A 21,498-nucleotide genomic window follows, 5' to 3' on the forward strand; every position below is an offset into this window, starting at 1 on the left:
GTTCCCTCCATCCCTGTGCCCATTATGAGGGGTTCCCACCATCCCTGTGCCCATTATGAGGAGTTCCCACCATCCCTGTGCCCATTATGAGGGGTTCCCACCATCCCTGTGCCCATTATGAGGGGTTCTCACCATCCCTGTGCTGGGTTCCCGGGTCAGAGTCATCATTCACATCAGCATGCGCGCAGTGTGACTCACACAGTAATAATTGTCGGAGAGTGATTGAAAATATTATCAGATCCATTTTATTGAGTCCATACATCTAAGCAGCTCTGAGCTCCTCCAATGAGAAAGAAGGGCTCCAACAACATGGCCGCCGGTGGGGGGAGGAGGAGACACTCGTAGAATAAAGTCCAGACAAACATGGCCGCCAGGCTGATTACAGTCTTCCTGGTCATTTAAATTACAGTCAAAACGGCGAAATGAGAGAAAGCAGCAGGGGGCGCCCTTCGATTTCTGGCATCAATGTGGAGGAGGGGCGCCCTCTGCTGCGGGGGGGAGGTAGCCAGCGTTACATAGGTGAAGTCCATGCTGGGAGGACCACACTGACTCCACCTGTGTAAGTACTTGGGGGGAGGGGTTAGAGCTCTGTAGAGATGGGTGTTCCGCCTTCAGAGGGTGGGGTTAGAGCTCTGTAGAGATGGGTGTTCCACCTTCAGAGGGCGGGGTTAGAGCTCTGTAGAGATGGGTGTTCCACCTTCAGAGGGTGGGGTTAGAGCTCTGTAGAGATGGGTGTTCCGCCTTCAGAGGGTGGGGTTAGAGCTCTGTAGAGATGGGTGTTCCGCCTTCAGAGGGTGGGGTTAGAGCTCTGTAGAGATGGGTGTTCCGCCTTCAGAGGGTGGGGTTAGAGCTCTGTAGAGATGGGTGTTCCGCCTTCAGAGGGTGGGGTTAGAGCTCTGTAGAGATGGGTGTTCCGCCTTCAGAGGGTGGGGTTAGAGCTCTGTAGAGGTGGGAGTTCCGGCTTCAGGGGGTGGGGTTAGAGCTCTGTAGAGATGGGTGTTCCACCTTCAGAGGGTGGGGTTAGAGCTCTGTAGAGATGGGTGTTCCACCTTCAGTGGGCGGGGTTAGAGCTCTGTAGAGATGGGTGTTCCACCTTCAGAGGGCAGGGTTAGAGCTCTGTAGAGATGGGTGTTCCACCTTCAGAGGGCGGGGTTAAGAGCTCTGTAGAGGTGGGAGTTCCTCCTGCAGGGGGCAGGGTAACACCTCCTGATGTGCACACAAGTTCTGATTGGCCGTTGGTTGGGTCCCGCCCCTCACTTCTGCCTCTTGTAGATCTTGCGGGCGAGGCCGAGGAAGATCTCCTTGGACAGGCCATTGGCATGCTGGGAAATGAGGCTCTGCAGGCGCTGGTAGCTCTCCTCCTCATACTGAGTGTAGACCGCCGACAGATCCAAATCCTCGTACAACGCCTTCACCCGCCGCTCCTTCTCCGCCCCCTCCTGACCATAGTTCTCCTGTACAGAACGGGAAGGGTTAATCCTACAATCTGCCAATCAGGGTCAGAGGCTGGGGTGGGGCGGGGTTTACAATTCTCCAATCAGGGTCAGAGGCTGGGGTGGGGTGGGGCGGGGTTTACAATTCTCCTCCAATCAGGGTCAGAGGCTGGGGTTGGGTTAGGTACAACCCCCACCCTTTCCCAATCAGAGCCCAGGGATAGTAACCCCCATTCCCTCCACCCAACAATCAGGGGTCAAAGCTAAGAAATAGGTAACACCCCTCCTCCCACTGCCCACCAATCAGGGCCAAAGTCCTGAGACTAGCTCCGCCCCTGCACATTTTACTCACCTCTAGGATCTTCCTTTGCTCTGGACTGACCCTCTTCAACGCCTCCACCACCAGCCAGCCACATTTATTGTCCTGGATGTCGGTCCCAATCTTCCCCGTCACACTGGGGTCCCCATAGCAGTCCAGATAGTCGTCCTACGAGGGAAGCCGGAGGATCAACATAACAGCCAGGAAACCAGCATTTTCAGGAGCTCCACAAGAGCAGCCATTGTATTCAACTTATGGCAAGTTTACCAGCGATAGAAGATTGCTAGAGGAGCCTGCCAATGGCTGAGACAGCGGCTCCGCCCCCAGATCCACAACCCCACCCACACACCAAACAGCCCCTCCCCCAGAGACACAACCCCACCCACACAAACGGCCCCTCCCCCAGATCCACAACCGCACCCACCCACCAAACGGCCCCTCCCCCAGATCCACAACCGCACCCACCCACCAAACGGCCCCTCCCCCAGAGACACAACCCCACCCACACCAAACAGCCTCTCCCCCAGATCCACAACCCCACCCACACACCAAACAGCCCCTTCCCCAGTGACACAACCCCACCCACACACCAAACAGCCCCTCCCCCAGTGACAACCCCAGACACAGCAACCCCACCCACCAAACAGCCCCTCCCCCAGAGACACAACCCTGGACACAGCAGCCCCACCTACACACCAAACAGCCCCTCCCACAAATCAACATCCCGTAAAACAGTGGCCCCACCCACAAACCAAACAGCCCCTCCCCCAGACAGCAGCCCCACCCACACACCAAACAGCCCCTCCCCCAGATCCACAACCCTGGACACAGCAGCCCCACCTACACACCCAACTGCCCCTCCCCTAGATCAACAACACTGGAGACAGCGGCCCCACCCACACAAATATCCCTTCCCCAGATCAACATCCCTGAAAACAGAGGCCCCACGCACCAGAAAGTCCCTCCCCCCATCAACTTCCCTGGAGACAGCGGCTCCACCCACACAACTCCATAGTCACACAGGCCTCACTGGCCCCTCCCACACACCTGGATCTGGAAGAACTCGCCCATCTCCAGCAGGATGGTCCTGGCATTGCCGTGTTCTTCCTCGCCGTCTATGCCGGCCTGGAGGAGGAGAGATAGGGGATGAGCGGGGGCAGGGATGCAGTGAGGGGAGGAAACGCCCCCAGCCACACCCAGAACTCACCATGTACATGGCGGCAGCCACGGGAAGGTAGAAGGAATAGAACGCCGTCTTATATTTCACTATGGATTTATATCTGTCAGGAGAGGCGGGAATTAGAATAGTTCAATCATACCACCAACTGACCAATGAGGGCAAAGATAACAAGGAGAGCTCCGCCCATCTCTAGATAGAGAACATCTCACCTGGCCTCCGTGTATCTGTCCAAATCCACCTTCCCCGGCTGAGAGGTGATGAGGTCCAGAGCCTGGCCCAACTCTGTCTGGTAGGAGGTCTGTAAGAGACATGAGAGAGATGAGACAAGAGAAGGGGGGAAAGAGAAGAGAAGGGGGGAAAGAGAAGAGAAGGGGTAGAAGAGAAGGGGTAGAAGAGAAGGAGAAGGGGTAGAAGAGAAGGAGAAGGAGAAGGGGTAGAAGAGAAGGAGAAGGAGAAGGGGGAAGAGAAGGAGAAGGAGAAGGGGGAAGAAAAGGAGAAGGAGAAGGGGGAAGAAAAGGAGAAGGAGAAGGGGGAAGAAAAGGAGAACGAGAAGGGGTAGAAGAGAAGAGAAGGAGAAGGGGTAGAAGAGAAGAGAAGGAGAAGGGGTAGAAGAGAAGGAGAAGGGGTAGAAGAGAAGGAGAAGGGGTAGAAGAGAAGGAGAAGGAGAAGGGGTAGAAGAGAAGAGAACGAGAAGGGGTAGAAGAGAAGAGAACGAGAAGGGGTAGAAGAGGACGAGAAGGGGTAGAAGAGAAGAGAAGAGGACGAGAAGGGGTAGAAGAGAAGAACGAGAAGGGGTAGAAGAGAAGAGAAGGAGGAGAAGGAGAAGGAGAAGGGGGAAGAAAAGGAGAACGAGAAGGGGTGGAAGAGAAGAGAAGGAGAAGGGGGAAGAGAAGGAGTAGAAGAGAAGGAGAAGGGGTAGAAGACAAGGAGAACGAGAAGGGGGAAGAGAACGAGAAGGGGGGAGAGAAGGAGAACGAGAAGGGGGGAAGAAAAGGAGAACGAGAAGGGGGGAAGAAAAGGAGAACGAGAAGGGGGGAAGAAAAGGAGAACGAGAAGGGGGGAAGAAAAGGAGAACGAGAAGGGGGGAAGAAAAGGAGAACGAGAAGGGGGGAAGAAAAGGAGAACGAGAAGGGGGGAAGAAAAGGAGAACGAGAAGGGGGGAAGAAAAGGAGAACGAGAAGGGGTAGAAGAGACGAGAAGGGGTAGAAGAGACGAGAAGGGGTAGAAGAGAAGGAGAAGGGGTAGAAGAGAAGAACGAGAAGGGGTAGAAGAGAAGGAGAACGAGAAGGGGTAGAAGAGAAGAGGAGGGGTAGAAGAGAAGAGGACAAGAAGGGGTAGAAGAGAAGGAGAAGGGTAGAAGAGAAGGAGAAGGGGTAGAAGAGAAGGAGAAGGGGTAGAAGAGAAGAGAAGAGAAGGAGAAGGAGAAGGGATAGAAGAGAAGGAGAAGGAGAAGGGGGAAGAGAAGGAGAAGGAGAAGGGGGAAGAGAAGGAGAAGGAGAAGGGGGAAGAGAAGGAGAAGGAGAAGGGGGAAGAGAAGGAGAAGGGGGAAGAGAAGGAGAAGGGGGAAGAGAAGGAGAAGGGGTAGAAGAGAAGGAGAAGGGGTAGAAGAGAAGGAGAAGGGGTAGAAGAGAAGAGAAGAGAAGAGAAGGAGAAGGAGAAGGGATAGAAGAGAAGGAGAAGGAGAAGGGATAGAAGAGAAGGAGAAGGAGAAGGGGGAAGAGAAGGAGAACGAGAAGGGGTAGAAGAGACGAGAAGGGGTAGAAGAGAAGGAGAAGGGGTAGAAGAGAAGAACGAGAAGGGGTAGAAGAGAAGGAGAACGAGAAGGGGTAGAAGAGAAGAGGAGGGGTAGAAGAGAAGAGGACAAGAAGGGGTAGAAGAGAAGGAGAAGGGTAGAAGAGAAGGAGAAGGGGTAGAAGAGAAGGAGAAGGGGTAGAAGAGAAGAGAAGAGAAGGAGAAGGGGTAGAAGAGAAGAGAAGAGAAGGAGAAGGAGAAGGGGGAAGAGAAGGAGAAGGAGAAGGGGGAAGAGAAGGAGAAGGAGAAGGGGGAAGAGAAGGAGAAGGAGAAGGGGGAAGAGAAGGAGAAGGAGAAGGGGGAAGAGAAGGAGAAGGAGAAGGGGGAAGAGAAGGAGAAGGGGGAAGAGAAGGAGAAGGGGGAAGAGAAGGAGAAGGGGGAAGAGAAGGAGAAGGGGTAGAAGAGAAGGAGAAGGGGTAGAAGAGAAGAGAAGAGAAGAGAAGGAGAAGGAGAAGGGATAGAAGAGAAGGAGAAGGAGAAGGGGGAAGAGAAGGAGAAGGAGAAGGGGGAAGAGAAGGAGAAGGAGAAGGGGGAAGAGAAGGAGAAGGAGAAGGGGGAAGAGAAGGAGAAGGGGGAAGAGAAGGAGAAGGGGGAAGAGAAGGAGAAGGGGGAAGAGAAGGAGAAGGGGGAAGAGAAGGAGAAGGGGGAAGAGAAGGAGAAGGGGGAAGAGAAGGAGAAGGGGGAAGAGAAGGAGAAGGGGGAAGAGAAGGAGAAGGGGGAAGAGAAGGAGAAGGGGGAAGAGAAGGAGAAGGGGGAAGAGAAGGAGAAGGGGGAAGAGAAGGAGAAGGGGGAAGAGAAGGAGAAGGGGGAAGAGAAGGAGAAGGGGGGAGAGAAGGAGAAGGAGAAGGGGGAAGAGAAGGAGAAGGAGAAGGGGGAAGAGAAGGAGAAGGGGGAAGAGAAGGAGAAGGGGGAAGAGAAGGAGAAGGGGGAAGAGAAGGAGAAGGGGGGAGAGAAGGAGAAGGAGAAGGGGGAAGAGAAGGAGAAGGAGAAGGGGGAAGAGAAGGAGAAGGAGAAGGGGGAAGAGAAGGAGAAGGGGGAAGAGAAGGAGAAGGGGGAAGAGAAGGAGAAGGGGGAAGAGAAGGAGAAGGGGGAAGAGAAGGAGAACGAGAAGGGGTAGAAGAGAAGGAGGACGAGACGGGGAGAAGAGGACGAGAAGGGGTAGAAGAGAAGGAGAACGAGAAGGGATAGAAGAAAAGGAGAACGAGAAGGGGTAGAAGAGAAGAGAAGGAGAAGGGGTAGAAGAGAAGAGAAGGAGAAGGGGTAGAAGAGAAGAGAAGGAGAAGGGGTAGAAGAGAAGAGAAGGAGAAGGGGTAGAAGAGAAGGAGAACGAGAAGGGGTAGAAGAGAAGGAGAACGAGAAGGGGTAGAAGAGAAGGAGAACGTAGAAGAGAAGAGAAGAGGAGGGGTAGAAGAGAAGAGGACAAGAAGGGGTAGAAGAGAAGGAGAAGGGGTAGAAGAGAAGAGAAGGAGAACGAGAAGGGGGAAGAGAAGGAGAAGGGGGAAGAGAAGGAGAACGAGAAGGGGTAGAAGAGAAGAGGACGAGACGGGGGAGAAGAGGACGAGAAGGGGTAGAAGAGAAGGAGAACGAGAAGGGATAGAAGAGAAGGAGAACGAGAAGGGGTAGAAGAGAAGGAGAACGAGAAGGGGTAGAAGAGAAGGAGAACGAGAAGGGGTAGAAGAGAAGGAGAACGAGAAGAGGACGAGAAGGGGGAGAAGAGGACGAAAAGGGGTAGAAGAGAAGGAGAAGGGGGAAGAGAAGGGGTAGAAGAGAAGGAGAAGGGGGAAGAGAAGGAGAAGGGGGAAGAGAAGGAGAAGGGGGAAGAGAAGGAGAAGGGGGAAGAGAAGGAGAAGGGGGAAGAGAAGGAGAAGGGGGAAGAGAAGGAGAAGGGGGAAGAGAAGGAGAAGGGGGAAGAGAAGAGAAGGAGAAGGGGGAAGAGAAGAGAAGGAGAAGGGGGAAGAGAAGAGAACGAGAAGGGGGAAGAAAAGGAGAACGAGAAGGGGGAAGAAAAGGAGAACGAGAAGGGGGAAAAAAAGGAGAACGAGAAGGGGGTAGAAGAGAAGGAGAAGGGGTAGAAGAGAAGGAGAAGGGGTAGAAGAGAAGGAGAAGGGGTAGAAGAGAAGGAGAAGGGGTAGAAGAGAAGGAGAAGGGGGAAGAGAAGGAGAAGGGGGAAGAGGAGAACGAGAAGGGGAACGAGAAGGGGAACGAGAAGGGGAACGAGAAGAGGACGAGAAGGGGTAGAAGAGGAGAGGACGAGAAGGGGTAGAAGAGGAGAGGACGAGAAGGGGTAGAAGAGGAGAGGACGAGAAGGGGTAGAAGAGAAGAGGACGAGAAGGGGTAGAAGAGAAGAGGACGAGAAGGGGTAGAAGAGAAGAGGACGAGAAGGGGTAGAAGAGAAGAGGACGAGAAGGGAAGAGAAGAGGACGAGAAGAGAAGAGGACGAGAAGGGGGAAGAGAAGAGGACGAGAAGGGGGAAAAGAAGAGGACGAGAAGGGGGAAGAGAAGAGGACGAGAAGGGAAGATGTAACAAAGTCACTCAGGACAGGGACTTTTGGAGGGAACTGCAGGCTGGCCTCTTGCCTACTGACTATGGGCCCTGGTTTGTGAGGAACACTGCTCTTTGTGAGGTGTATGCTAGGGGGGGACCCTTGGAGTAATCTTACTTCTCCCCAGGACACACAGACTCTAGGCCTAGGATCCATGGTAAAGGCTTGGCTGCCTATTACCAATAGAAGATGACTCCGCACAGTCAGACTCATGGCAGACGCTAATATCAGCTCACCCACCCGTCTTCCACACATTGTTGATTATAACTCACCTATTGCCTACTGTGGGTTCTGTGTTTACACTTATAATAATGTGTGTTGTACTTCATGAGCTCAATGACAGCACGTCTGCTAGTTAATTAGCTCACTGTCATCTATTAGTCGCTAGTGGGAAAGTAGAATTCGGTTTGTGTTGGTTGTTCCTTAGATATGTTAATTCTATTTCTGTAGACAATTTCATCTGCATATGATAATGTAATCAGGCACCTGACCTGGTGGGGTATATATACGGTGTGAGTTCGTTCAATAAAGGTTCCAGATCTTATACAAGCTAAGTTGTCGGTTAGTTTTGTATGGAGGGTGGCTGGAATATCTGATATCTATGTTCAGACTGGAGGAAGCCGTATACTGACAGAAGAAGAGAGAGAGAGAAGGGAAAGAGCAGAAGAAGAGCGGTAAGAGACGCTCACCTCCAGGAAGAGCTCCAGCAGGTTGAGGTAATATGGCTGTTGGCGGCAATACTTCCTCAGCACGCGGTATATACACGCCTCCAGCAAGAAGGAGTCATTGATGGCGTCCAATCCAATGCCAGCCTGAGCCAGAACACAACAGAATCACAACCACTGCAGATAACCCATCATCATCCACCACCCCACCCCCACTATTATCACCTACCTGCCCCTCCCCATCATCATCCACCACCCCACCCCCACTATTATCACCTGTCTGCCCCTCCCCATCATCATCCACCACCCCACCCCCACTATTATCACCTACCTGCCCCTCCCCATCATCATCCACCACCCCACCCCCACTATTATCACCTGTCTGCCCCTCCCCATCATCATCCACCACCCCACCCCCACTATTATCACCTACCTACCCCTCCCCATCATCATCATCCACCACCCCACCCCCACTATTATCACCTGCCTGCCCCTCCCCATCATCATCCACCACCCCACCCCCACTATTATCACCTGCCTGCCCCTTCCCATCATCATCCACCACCCCACCCCCACTTTATCACCTACCTGCCCCTCCCCATCATCATCCACCACCCCACCCCCACTATTATCACCTGTCTGCCCCTCCCCATCATCATCCACCACCCCACCCCCACTATTATCACCTGCCTGCCCCTCCCCATCATCATCCACCACCCCACCCCCACTATTATCACCTACCTACCCCTCCCCATCATCATCCACCACCCCACCCCCACTATTATCACCTGCCTGCCCCTCCCCATCATCATCCACCACCCCACCCCCACTATTATCACCTGCCTGCCCCTCCCCATCATCATCCACCACCCCACCCCCACTATTATCACCTACCTGCCCCTCCCCATCATCATCCACCACCCCACCCCCACTATTATCACCTGCCTGCCCCTCCCCATCATCATCCACCACCCCACCCCCACTATTATCACCTACCTGCCCCTCCCCATCATCATACACTACCCCACCCCCACTTATCACCTGCCTGCCCCTCCCCATCATCTACCCCACCCCCACTATTATCACCTACCTGCCCCTCCCCATCATCATCCACAACCCCATCCCCACTATTATCACCTGCCTGCCCCTCCCCATCATCATCCACCACCCCACCCCCCACTATTATCACCTGCCTGCCCCTCCCCATCATCATCCACCACCCCACCCCCCACTATTATCACCTGCCTGCCCCTCCCCATTATCATACACTACCCCACCCCCACTATTATCACCTGCCTGCCCCTCCCCATTATCATACACTACCCCACCCCCACTATTATCACCTGCCTGCCCCTCCCCATCATCATCCACCACCCCACCCCTACTATTATCACCTGCCTGCCCCTCCCCATCATCATCCACCACCCCACCCCCACTATTATCACCTGCCTGCCCCTCCCCATTATCATACACTACCCCACCCCACTATTATCACCTGCCTGCCCCTCCCCATTATCATACACTACCCCACCCCCACTATTATCACCTGCCTGCCCCTCCCCATTATCATACACTACCCCACCCCCACTATTATCACCTGCCTGCCCCTCCCCATCATCATCCACCACCCCACCCCCACTATTATCACCTGCCTGCCCCTCCCCATTATCATACACTACCCCACCCCCACTATTATCACCTGCCTGCCCCTCCCCATTATCATCCACCACCCCACTATTATCACCTACCTGCCCCTCCCCATCATCATCCACAACCCCATCCCCACTATTATCACCTGCCTGCCCCTCCCCATCATCATCCACCACCCCACCCCCCACTATTATCACCTGCCTGCCCCTCCCCATCATCATCCACCACCCCACCCCCACTATTATCACCTGCCTGCCCCTCCCCATTATCATACACTACCCCACCCCCACTATTATCACCTGCCTGCCCCTCCCCATTATCATACACTACCCCACCCCCACTATTATCACCTGCCTGCCCCTCCCCATCATCATCCACCACCCCACCCCCCACTATTATCACCTGCCTGCCCCTCCCCATCATCATACACCACCCCACCCCCACTATTATCACCTGCCTGCCCCTCCCCATCATCATACACTACCCCACCCCGCTGTGATTCTTTTTCATTATCCATGATGGAAGGCAGTGGTACCCCTCCCCCCAGCACCTCACCTGTTTGTACCAGCAGGGCTGACCACGACGGGTCACAGAATTGTCCATGATGTCATCGGCCACCAGGAAGAAAGCCTGGAGCTGAAGAAGAACAGAGGGGGGAGGGATCAATAAGGGGACAATCACATGATACACGTCACCCCCCTCCCCCGGTGCAGCGCACTCACCAGCTCCACACACCAGCCCACCGCCAGAGCCCGTTGGATGTTTCCATCTTTCTGCAGATCCGGTCCCACCAGTTCCCGGAAGGCGGCCAGAACCGTCATTCCTCGGTTACACTTCCCCCCGGGGGTGTTGTATTCCAGGACCTGCGGGGGAGGGGAGAAGGTCACATGACAAAGCACTGTGTAATAGGAGGGACCAGGGTGAGAGGGGGCGGGCTTACCTTTCGTAGGCGGGAAATGGCATCCCCCACCTCTGGGTGACCCCAATCCTCCGCCGTCAGATCCTGGACGATGGTCTGGAAGAAGCTGGAGAACTCCAGGCGCTCAGCTGACGCCTCTGATGACTTGGTGCCGCTCATTGTACTGACCTGGGGGCGGGAACATGGGAGGAGTTAGCCTCAGTCTTTACTCACCCCCCAACCCCAATCTGGGCCATGGGTCTATGGGGAAGATCTTCCTCTGGTGCCATGGCTACAGAACCCATGACCAAGTGACCTCCTGTGTATGGGCAAGCTCCTCCCATGGGGGCGTAGCTACAGAACCCCTGACCAAGTGACCTCCTGTGTATGGGCAAGCTCCTCCCATGGGGGCGTAGCTACAGAACCCCTGACCAAGTGACCTCCTGTGTATGGGAAAGCTCCTCCCATGGGGGCGTAGCTACAGAACCTCTGACCAAGTGACCTCCTGTGTATGGGAAAGCTCCTCCCATGGGGGCGTAGCTACAGAACCCATGACCAAGTGACCTCCTGTGTATGGGAAAGCTCCTCCCATGGGGGCGTAGCTACAGAACCCATGACCAAGTGACCTCCTGTGTATGGGAAAGCTCCTCCCATGGGGGCGTAGCTACAGAACCCCTGACCAAGTGACCTCCTGTGTATGGGAAAGCTCCTCCCATGGGGGTGTAGCTACAGAACCCATGACCAAGTGACCTCCTGTGTATGGGAAAGCTCCTCCCATGGGGGCGTAGCTACAGAACCTCTGACCAAGTGACCTCCTGTGTATGGGCAAGCTCCTCCCATGGGGGTGTAGCTACAGAACCTCTGACCAAGTGACCTCCTGTCTATGGGAAAGCTCCTCCCATGGGGGCGTAGCTACAGAACCCCTGACCAAGTGACCTCCCGACTATGGTGAAGCTCCTCCCAAGGGGCGGGGCAGGGAAGCTCTGACCAGATGATGACTTCATGTCTTCAAGGAGGTTCCTCCCGGGGATGGGGCTATGGAACTCATGTCTATGAGGAGGCTCCACCCCCAGGGTGTGGCTATAGAAGCTCTGAGCAAGTAAATCCATGTTTATGGAGAAGTGCCTCCCCTGGGGGCGGGGCTAGAGTAAATCTGTCAGGTGATGACATGTCTAAAGGGAAGCTCCATGTATATGGGGAGGCTCCTCCCCAAAGGGCGGGGATAGGGAAGGATCCTGTATACACCCACATTGAATCTCCACCCACTCCTCCCCAGGGCTTTATAGTGGGCGGAACTTCAATAGCAGCCTAGGACCCGCCCACAGGAGAAGCGGTGACACATTAGACGCACCGGAAGTCCGAGCCGCTGATCCCGGAAGTGGCGGCGCTCCCCGCACACCCCGGAGGGTCCCGGTGGTCGGTGATGCGAAGTTCTCCATTGCCCGGCGGTGGGCGGAGTCGCGGCGGCCAGCAAGGGGCGGAGCGTCCACCAGCGGCCTCTCAGCAGGAGGAGCCACATCCGGAGCTCACCCGGGAGCCCCGCCCACAGCAGGAGGAGGAGCCTGGTCACGTGTTCTTTTACATCGCTTGCCACCGCCCACACACGTCACTCCACAGGAAGTCCCCGCCCCCTCCTAAGCCAGAAGCAGCCAATAAAGACACAGCGACCAATCACAGGCCGGTGTTCTAAAATTTTGTCGGACCCGTGAAAAAATCGGATCTCGTCACTTCCGGTGACAGAGCGTCACAAAACAGTTGATAGGAGTCGTCCGTGCGCATGCGCAGAAGACATTTTTCGAGGTTTGGCAAAATTATAACAGAGAACGGACAGCTGATTGAGAGGAGGCGGGGCTGAGGTGCGACGGAGGACGGAGGACACATATGCAGAGCTGAATAGAGGAGGCGGGACGGAGGTGCGGCCGTGTAATAAATGCAGGACTTAAGCGACTCCTTCTGTTTTATTATCTTTACTAATTATCGTATTATTTACCCTTCGGATTTCATGACATTTAGTATTTCTATAATGCAAAATAAGAAATAATGTAATGAAATCCGAAGGATAAATAATACGATAATTACTAAAGATAATAAAACAAGGAGTCGCTAAAGTCCTGCATTCATTACACGGCCGCACCTCCGTCCCGCCTCCTCTATTCAGCTCTGCAGATGACGCGGCGGTGTCTTCCGTCCCACCTCAGCCCCGCCTCCTCTCATTCAACTGCCCGCTCTGTGTTATAAGTTTACCAAACCAAGATAATGTCTGGTGCGCATGCGCACTTGAGACTCCCATAACCGGAAGTGACGAGGTCCGATTTTTTCACGGGTCCGACAAAATTTTACAACACCGGAATTCTAGGGAGGAATCTAACTGGCTGTCAGTAAAATGGGGGAGGGGCAGGCATTGCAGATAAAACAATGCCCCTCCCCCCACAGCACTGTCCAATTATAGGAGGAGCCTAACTAATCATTACAGCCAATCAACGTCCTACAGAGCAACCTGAGCTCCTCCCCCTCACTTCCGGTGTCACTGCCCCGCACCCTCCCCTCATTCTATCACATCAATAAACAAGACTCCGCCCCCCATCATACCTGTCCCCTCCCCCCTCTGTCATCTCCTCTCCTCTCCCCTCCCCTCCTCTGTCATCTCCTCTCCTCTCCTCTCCTCTCCCATCTCCATCCCTCTCCTCTCCCCTCCGTCATCTCCTCTCCTCTCTCCTCTCCTCTCCTCTCCTCTGTCATCTCCTCTCCTCTCCCATCTCCATCCCTCTCCTCTCCTCTCCCCTCCGTCATCTCCTCTCCTCTCCCATCTCCATCCCTCTCCTCTCCCCTCCGTCATCTCCTCTCCTCTCTCCTCTGTCATCTCCATCCCTCTCCTCTGTCATCTCCTCTCCTCTCCTCTGTCATCTCCTCTCCTCTCCCATCTCCATCCCTCTCCTCTCCCCTCCGTCATCTCCTCTCCTCTCTCCTCTCCTCTCCTCTGTCATCTCCTCTCCTCTCCCATCTCCATCCCTCTCCTCTCCCCTCCGTCATCTCCTCTCCTCTCCCATCTCCATCCCTCTCCTCTCCCCTCCGTCATCTCCTCTCCTCTCCTCTCCTCTGTCATCTCCTCTCCTCTCCCATCTCCATCCCTCTCCTCTCCCCTCCGTCATCTCCTCTCCTCTCTCCTCTCCTCTCCTCTGTCATCTCCATCCCTCTCCTCTGTCATCTCCTCTCCTCTCCTCTGTCATCTCCTCTCCTCTCCTCTGTCATCTCCTCTCCTCTCCCATCTCCATCCCTCTCCTCTCCCCTCCGTCATCTCCTCTCCTCTCCCATCTCCTCTCCTCTGTCATCTCCTCTCCTCTCCTCTCCTCTCCTCTGTCATCTCCTCTCCTCTGTCATCTACTCTCCTCTCCCATCTCCATCCCTCTCCTCTCCCCTCCGTCATCTCCTCTCCTCTCCCATCTCCATCCCTCTCCTCTCCCCTCCGTCATCTCCTCTCCTCTCCTCTGTCATCTCCATCCCTCTCCTCTGTCATCTCCTCTCCTCTCCTCTGTCATCTCCTCTCCTCTCCCATCTCCATCCCTCTCCTCTCCCCTCCGTCATCTCCTCTCCTCTCTCCTCTCCTCTCCTCTGTCATCTCCTCTCCTCTCCCATCTCCATCCCTCTCCTCTCCCCTCCGTCATCTCCTCTCCTCTGTCATCTCCTCTCCTCTCCTCTCCTCTGTCATCTCCTCTCCTCTCCCATCTCCATCCCTCTCCTCTCCCCTCCGTCATCTCCTCTCCTCTCCCATCTCCATCCCTCTCCTCTCCCCTCCGTCATCTCCTCTCCTCTCTCCTCTCCTCTCCTCTCCTCTGTCATCTCCTCTCCTCTCCCATCTCCATCCCTCTCCTCTCCCCTCCGTCATCTCCTCTCCTCTCCTCTCCCATCTCCATCCCTCTCCTCTCCCCTCCGTCATCTCCTCTCCTCTCCTCTGTCATCTCCATCCCTCTCCTCTGTCATCTCCTCTCCTCTCCTCTGTCATCTCCTCTCCCCTCCCATCTCCATCCCTCTCCTCTCCCCTCCGTCATCTCCTCTCCTCTCTCCTCTCCTCTCCTCTGTCATCTCCTCTCCTCTCCCATCTCCATCCCTCTCCTCTCCCCTCCGTCATCTCCTCTCCTCTCCCATCTCCATCCCTCTCCTCTCCCCTCCGTCATCTCCTCTCCTCTCTCCTCTCCTCTGTCATCTCCTCTCCCATCTCCATCCCTCTCCTCTCCCCTCCGTCATCTCCTCTCCTCTCTCCTCTCCTCTGTCATCTCCTCTCCTCTCCCATCTCCATCCCTCTCCTCTCCCCTCCGTCATCTCCTCTCCTCTCCCATCTCCATCCCTCTCCTCTCCCCTCCGTCATCTCCTCTCCTCTCCTCTCCTCTGTCATCTCCTCTCCTCTCCCATCTCCATCCCTCTCCTCTCCCCTCCGTCATCTCCTCTCCTCTCCTCTCCTCTGTCATCTCCATCCCTCTCCTCTGTCATCTCCTCTCCTCTCCTCTGTCATCTCCTCTCCTCTGTCATCTCCTCTCCTCTCCCATCTCCATCCCTCTCCTCTCCCCTCCGTCATCTCCTCTCCTCTCCCATCTCCATCCCTCTCCTCTCCCCTCCGTCATCTCCTCTCCTCTCCTCTGTCATCTCCATCCCTCTCCTCTGTCATCTCCTCTCCTCTCCTCTCCTCTGTCATCTCCTCTCCTCTCCTCTGTCATCTCCTCTCCTATCTCCATCCCTCTCCTCTCCCCTCCGTCATCTCCTCTCCTCTCCCATCTCCATCCCTCTCCTCTCCCCTCCGTCATCTCCTCTCCTCTCCTCTCCTCTGTCATCTCCATCCCTCTCCTCTGTCATCTCCTCTCCTCTCCTCTGTCATCTCCTCTCCTCTCCTCTGTCATCTCCTCTCCTCTCCCATCTCCATCCCTCTCCTCTCCCCTCCGTCATCTCCTCTCCTCTCCCATCTCCATCCCTCTCCTCTCCCCTCCGTCATCTCCTCTCCTCTCCTCTGTCATCTCCATCCCTCTCCTCTGTCATCTCCTCTCCTCTCCTCTGTCATCTCCTCTCCTCTCCTCTGTCATCTCCTCTCCTCTCCCATCTCCATCCCTCTCCTCTCCCCTCCGTCATCTCCTCTCCTCTCTCCTCTCCTCTCCTCTCCCATCTCCATCCCTCTCCTCTCCCCTCCATCATCTCCTCTCCTCTCTCCTCTCCTCTCCTCTGTCATCTCCTCTCCTCTCCTCTCCTCTGTCATCTCCTCTCCTCTCCCATCTCCATCCCTCTCCTCTCCCCTCCGTCATCTCCTCTCCTCTCCCATCTCCATCCCTCTCCTCTCCCCTCCGTCATCTCCTCTCCTCTCTCCTCTCCTCTCCTCTCCTCTGTCATCTCCATCCCTCTCCTCTCCCCTCCGTCATCTCCTCTCCTCTCTCCTCTCCCATCTCCATCCCTCTCCTCTCCCCTCCGTCATCTCCTCTCCTCTGTCATCTCCATCCCTCTCCTCTGTCATCTCCTCTCCTCTGTCATCTCCTCTCCTCTCCCATCTCCATCCCTCTCCTCTCCCCTCCGTCATCTCCTCTCCTCTCTCCTCTCCTCTCCTCTCCTCTGTCATCTCCTCTCCTCTCCCATCTCCATCCCTCTCCTCTCCCCTCCGTCATCTCCTCTCCTCTCCCATCTCCATCCCTCTCCTCTCCCCTCCGTCATCTCCTCTCCTCTCCTCTCCTCTGTCATCTCCTCTCCTCTCCCATCTCCATCCCTCTCCTCTCCGTCATCTCCTCTCCTCTCTCCTCTCCTCTGTCATCTCCATCCCTCTCCTCTGTCATCTCCTCTCCTCTCCTCTGTCATCTCCTCTCCTCTCTCCTCTCCTCTGTCATCTCCTCTCCCATCTCCATCCCTCTCCTCTCCCCTCCGTCATCTCCTCTCCTCTCTCCTCTCCTCTCCTCTGTCATCTCCTCTCCTCTCCCATCTCCATCCCTCTCCTCTCCCCTCCATCATCTCCTCTCCTCTCCTCTCCTCTGTCATCTCCTCTCCTCTCCCATCTCCATCCCTCTCCTCTCCGTCATCTCCTCTCCTCTCCTCTGTCATCTCCATCCCTCTCCTCTGTCATCTCCTCTCCTCTGTCATCTACTCTCCTCTCCCATCTCCATCCCTCTCCTCTCCCCTCCGTCATCTCCTCTCCTCTCCCATCTCCATCCCTCTCCTCTCCCCTCCGTCATCTCCTCTCCTCTCCTCTGTCATCTCCATCCCTCTCCTCTGTCATCTCCTCTCCTCTCCTCTGTCATCTCCTCTCCTCTCCCATCTCCATCCCTCTCCTCTCCCCTCCGTCATCTCCTCTCCTCTCTCCTCTCCTCTCCTCTGTCATCTCCTCTCCTCTCCCATCTCCCATCCCTCTCCTCTCCCCTCCGTCATCTCCTCTCCTCTGTCATCTCCTCTCCTCTCCTCTCCTCTGTCATCTCCTCTCCTCTCCCATCTCCATCCCTCTCCTCTCCCCTCCGTCATCTCCTCTCCTCTCCCATCTCCATCCCTCTCCTCTCCCCTCCGTCATCTCCTCTCCTCTCTCCTCTCCTCTCCTCTCCTCTGTCATCTCCTCTCCTCTCCCATCTCCATCCCTCTCTCTCCCCTCCGTCATCTCCTCTCCTCTCCTCTCCATCTCCATCCCTCTCCTCTCCCCTCCGTCATCTCCTCTCCTCTCCTCTGTCATCTCCATCCCTCTTCCTCTGTCATCTCCTCTCCTCTCCTCTGTCCATCTCCTCTCCCCTCCCATCTCCATCCCTCTCCTCTCCCCTCCGTCATCTCCTCTCCTCTCTCCTCTCCTCTCCTCTGTCATCTCCTCTCCTCTCCCATCTCCATCCCTCTCCTCTCCCCTCCGTCATCTCCTCTCCTCTCCCATCTCCATCCCTCTCCTCTCCCCTCCGTCATCTCCTCTCCTCTCTCCTCTCCTCTGTCATCTCCTCTCCCCATCTCCATCCCTCTCCTCTCCCCTCCGTCATCTCCTCTCCTCTCTCCTCTCCTCTGTCATCTCCTCTCCCTCCCATCTCCATCCCTCTCCTCTCCCCTCCGTCATCTCCTCTCCTCTCCCATCTCCATCCCTCTCCTCTCCCCTCCGTCATCTCCTCTCCTCTCCTCTCCCTCTGTCATCTCCTCTCCTCTCCATCTCCATCCCTCTCCTCTCCCCTCCGTCATCTCCTCTCCTCTCCTCTCCTCTGTCATCTCCATCCCTCTCCCTCTGTCATCTCCTCTCCTCTCCTCTGTCATCTCCTCTCCTCTGTCATCTCCTCTCCTCTCCCATCTCCATCCCTCTCCTCTCCCCTCCGTCATCTCCTCTCCTCTCCCATCTCCATCCCTCTCCTCTCCCCTCCGTCATCTCCTCTCCTCTCCTCTGTCATCTCCATCCCTCTCCTCTGTCATCTCCTCTCCTCTCCTCTCCCTCGCATCTCCTCTCCTCTCCTCTGTCATCTCCTCTCCTCTCCCATCTCCATCCCTCTCCTCTCCCCTCCGTCATCTCCTCTCCTCTCCCATCTCCATCCCTCTCCTCTCCCCTCCGTCATCTCCTCTCCTCTCCTCTCCTCTGTCATCTCCCATCCCTCTCCTCTGTCATCTCCTCTCCTCTCCTCTGTCATCTCCTCTCCTCTCCTCCTCTTCATCTCCTCTCCTCTCCCATCTCCATCCCTCTCCTCTCCCCTCCGTCATCTCCTCTCCTCTCCCATCTCCATCCCTCTCCTCTCCCCTCCGTCATCTCCTCTCCTCCTCCTCTGTCATCTCCATCCCTCTCCTCTGTCATCTCCTCTCCTCTCCTCTGTCATCTCCTCTCCTCTCCTCTGTCATCTCCTCTCCTCTTCCCATCTCCATCCCTCTCCTCTCCCCTCCGTCATCTCCTCTCCTCTCTCCTCTCCTCTCCTCTCCCATCTCCATCCCTCTCCTCTCCCCTCCATCATCTCCTCTCCTCTCTCCTCTCCTCTCCTCTGTCATCTCCTCTCCTCTCCTCTCCTCTGTCATCTCCTCTCCTCTCCCATCTCCATCCCTCTCCTCTCCCCTCCGTCATCTCCTCTCCTCTCCCATCTCCATCCCTCTCCTCTCCCCTCCGTCATCTCCTCTCCTCTCTCTCTCCTCTCCTCTCCTCTGTCATCTCCATCCCTCTCCTCTCCCCTCCGTCATCTCCTCTCCTCTCTCCTCTCCCATCTCCATCCCTCTCCTCTCCCCTCCGTCATCTCCTCTCCTCTGTCATCTCCATCCCTCTCCTCTGTCATCCCTCTCCTCTGTCATCTCCTCTCCTCTCCCATCTCCATCCCTCTCCTCTCCCCTCCGTCATCTCCTCTCCTCTCTCCTCTCCTCTCCTCTCCTCTGTCATCTCCTCTCCTCTCCCATCTCCATCCCTCTCCTCTCCCCTCCGTCATCTCCTCTCCTCTCCCATCTCCATCCCTCTCCTCTCCCCTCCGTCATCTCCTCTCCTCTCCTCTCCTCTGTCATCTCCTCTCCTCTCCCATCTCCATCCCTCTCCTCTCCGTCATCTCCTCTCCTCTCTCCTCTCCTCTGTCATCTCCATCCCTCTCCTCTGTCATCTCCTCTCCTCTCCTCTGTCATCTCCTCTCCTCTCTCCTCTCCTCTGTCATCTCCTCTCCCATCTCCATCCCTCTCCTCTCCCCTCCGTCATCTCCTCTCCTCTCTCCTCTCCTCTCCTCTGTCATCTCCTCTCCTCTCCCATCTCCATCCCTCTCCTCTCCCCTCCGTCATCTCCTCTCCTCTCCTCTCCTCTGTCATCTCCATCCCTCTCCTCTGTCATCTCCTCTCCTCTCCTCTCCTCCGTCATCTCCTCTCCTCTCCCCATCCCTCTCCTCTCTCCTCTCTCCTGTCATCTCCTCTCCTCTCCCATCTCCTCTCCTCTGTCCTCTCCTCTCCTCTGTCATCTCCTCTCCTCTCCTCTCCTCTCCTCTCCTCTCCTCTCCTCTGTCATCTCCTCTCCTCTCCTCTCCTCTCCTCTCCTCTCCTCTCCTCTCCTCTCCTCTCCTCTCCTCTCCTCTCCTCTCACCTCTGTTTCGGTTTCTCTCAGCCGGTCTCCTCCATGTCTCGGTTTCGTGCTATATATAGCCGGCTTCTCCTGTCCCCGCCCCCTCCTCGCGGTGTATGCTGGGATTGTAGTTCCTTGCAGCGCCCCTCCCATCTCTCTTCACACTCAGCACACTGCATTTCCCGGCATGCTTAGCGGCCACGTGTTCCCTCACCTCACCGCATCTGATTGGTCCGCAGAATCGTGTCAGGATGGTCAACTGCGATCTCCGCCAATCACCTTCATTGTCCACTCCTGAGACTCCGCCCTCCCGCAACTCCGCCAATCACCTTCATTGTCCACTCCTGAGACTCCGCCCTCCCGCAACTCCGCCAATCACACTACTCAGCCGATCTAAGGACCACGCCCACCCGCCTAGTTACCCCTTCCTTGCCGTAAAATTTGTGAATTTGAGGGAGGGGTTTACAAATCACCACACGCGTGTACAGTCCCCGCCCCCCAACATTCCCCTCCCCCCACACCCAGACTGAGAGCCCCCAACATTCCCCTCCCCCCCACACCCAGACTGAGAGCCCCCCCAACATTCCCTCCCCCCACCTAGACTGAGACCCCCAACATTCCCCTCCCCCCCACACCCAGACTGAGAGCCCCCCCAACATTCCCTCCCCCCACCTAGACTGAGAGCCCCCCAACATTCCCCTCCCCCACACCCAGACTGAGAGCCCCCCAACATTCCCCTCCCCCCCACACCCAGACTGAGAGCCCCCCAACATTCCCCTCCCCCCCACCCAGACTGAGGGCCCCCCAACATTCCCCTCCCCCACACCCAGACTGAGGGCCCCCCAACATTCCCCTCCCCCACACCCAGACTGAGACCCCCAACATTCCCCTCCCCCCACACCCAGACTGAGAGCCCCCCAACATTCCCCTCCCCCACACCCAGACTGAGAGCCCCCCAACATTCCCCTCCCCCACACCCAGACTGAGAGCCCCCCAACATTCCCCTCCCCCACACCCAGACTGAGGGCCCCCCAACATTCCCCTCCCCCCACACCCAGACTGAGAGCCCCCAACATTCCCTCCCCCCACACCCAGACTGAGAGCCCCCCAACATTCCCCTCCCCCCACACCCAGACTGAGAGCCCACAACATTCCCTCCCCCCACACCCAGACTGAGAGCCCCCCAACATTCCCCTCCCCCCACACCCAGACTGAGAGCCCCCCAACATTCCCCTCCCCCACACCCAGACTGAGAGCCCCCCAACATTCCCCTCCCCCACACCCAGACTGAGAGCCCCCCAACATTCCCCTCCCCCACACCCAGACTGAGAGCCCCCCAACATTCCCCTCCCCCCACACCCAGACCGAGGGCCCCCCAACATTCCCCTCCCCCACACCAACTGAGAGCCCCCAACATTCCCTCCCCCACACCCAGACTGAGAGCCCCCAACATTCCCTCCCCCCACCTAGACTGAGACCCCCAACATTCCCCTCCCCCCCACACCCAGACTGAGAGCCCCCCAACATTCCCCTCCCCCACACCCAGACTGAGAGCCCCCAACATTCCCCTCCCCCCCACCCAGACTGAGGGCCCCCCAACATTCCCCTCCCCCACACCCAGACTGAGAGCCCCCAACATTCCCCTCCCCCCCACCCAGACTGAGAGCCCCCCAACATTCCCCTCCCCCACACCCAGACTGAGAGCCCCCCAACATTCCCCTCCCCCCCACCCAGACTGAGGGCCCCCCAACATTCCCCTCCCCCACACCCAGACTGAGAGCCCCCAACATTCCCCTCCCCCCCACCCAGACTGAGAGCCCCCCAACATTCCCCTCCCCCCCACCCAGACTGAGAGCCCCCCAACATTCCCCTCCCCCCCACCCAGACTGAGGGCCCCCCAACATTCCCTCCCCCACACCCAGACTGAGAGCCCCCCAACATTCCCCTCCCCCACACCCAGACTGAGAGCCCCCCAACATTCCCTTCCCCACACCCAGACTGAGAGCCCCCCAACATTCCCCTCCCCCACACCC

The 21,498-nt window shown here is 56.6% G+C and overlaps 1 protein-coding gene across 2 annotated transcripts; it reads right to left on the reverse strand.

Moving 5' to 3' along the window:
• Window positions 1–1,187: 1,187 nt before the first annotated feature.
• On the reverse strand, window positions 1,188–19,590 carry FDPS (farnesyl diphosphate synthase). 2 transcript variants are annotated; one of them, XM_082275104.1, is made up of 10 exons: window positions 19,487–19,590; window positions 10,522–10,668; window positions 10,304–10,444; window positions 10,137–10,217; window positions 7,956–8,078; window positions 3,142–3,230; window positions 2,960–3,032; window positions 2,800–2,877; window positions 1,786–1,920; window positions 1,188–1,454 (listed from the first exon to the last, which is right to left on the reverse strand). In XM_082275104.1, the coding sequence occupies exons 2-10, from the start codon at window positions 10,657–10,659 to the stop codon at window positions 1,254–1,256; spliced, it is 1,059 nt and encodes a 352-aa protein (XP_082131230.1). In that variant the 5' UTR covers window positions 10,660–10,668; window positions 19,487–19,590; the 3' UTR covers window positions 1,188–1,253. The 2 variants fall into 2 exon arrangements, with proteins under 2 accessions (XP_082131230.1, XP_082131229.1); XM_082275103.1 differs by lacking the exon at window positions 19,487–19,590 and adding an exon at window positions 11,831–12,035.
• Between the last annotated feature and the right edge of the window lie 1,908 nt (window positions 19,591–21,498).

The sequence above is a fragment of the Pelophylax lessonae genome (genome assembly GCF_965119305.1).
Source record: "Pelophylax lessonae genome assembly, chromosome: 13".
Classification (NCBI taxonomy): domain Eukaryota; kingdom Metazoa; phylum Chordata; class Amphibia; order Anura; family Ranidae; genus Pelophylax; species Pelophylax lessonae.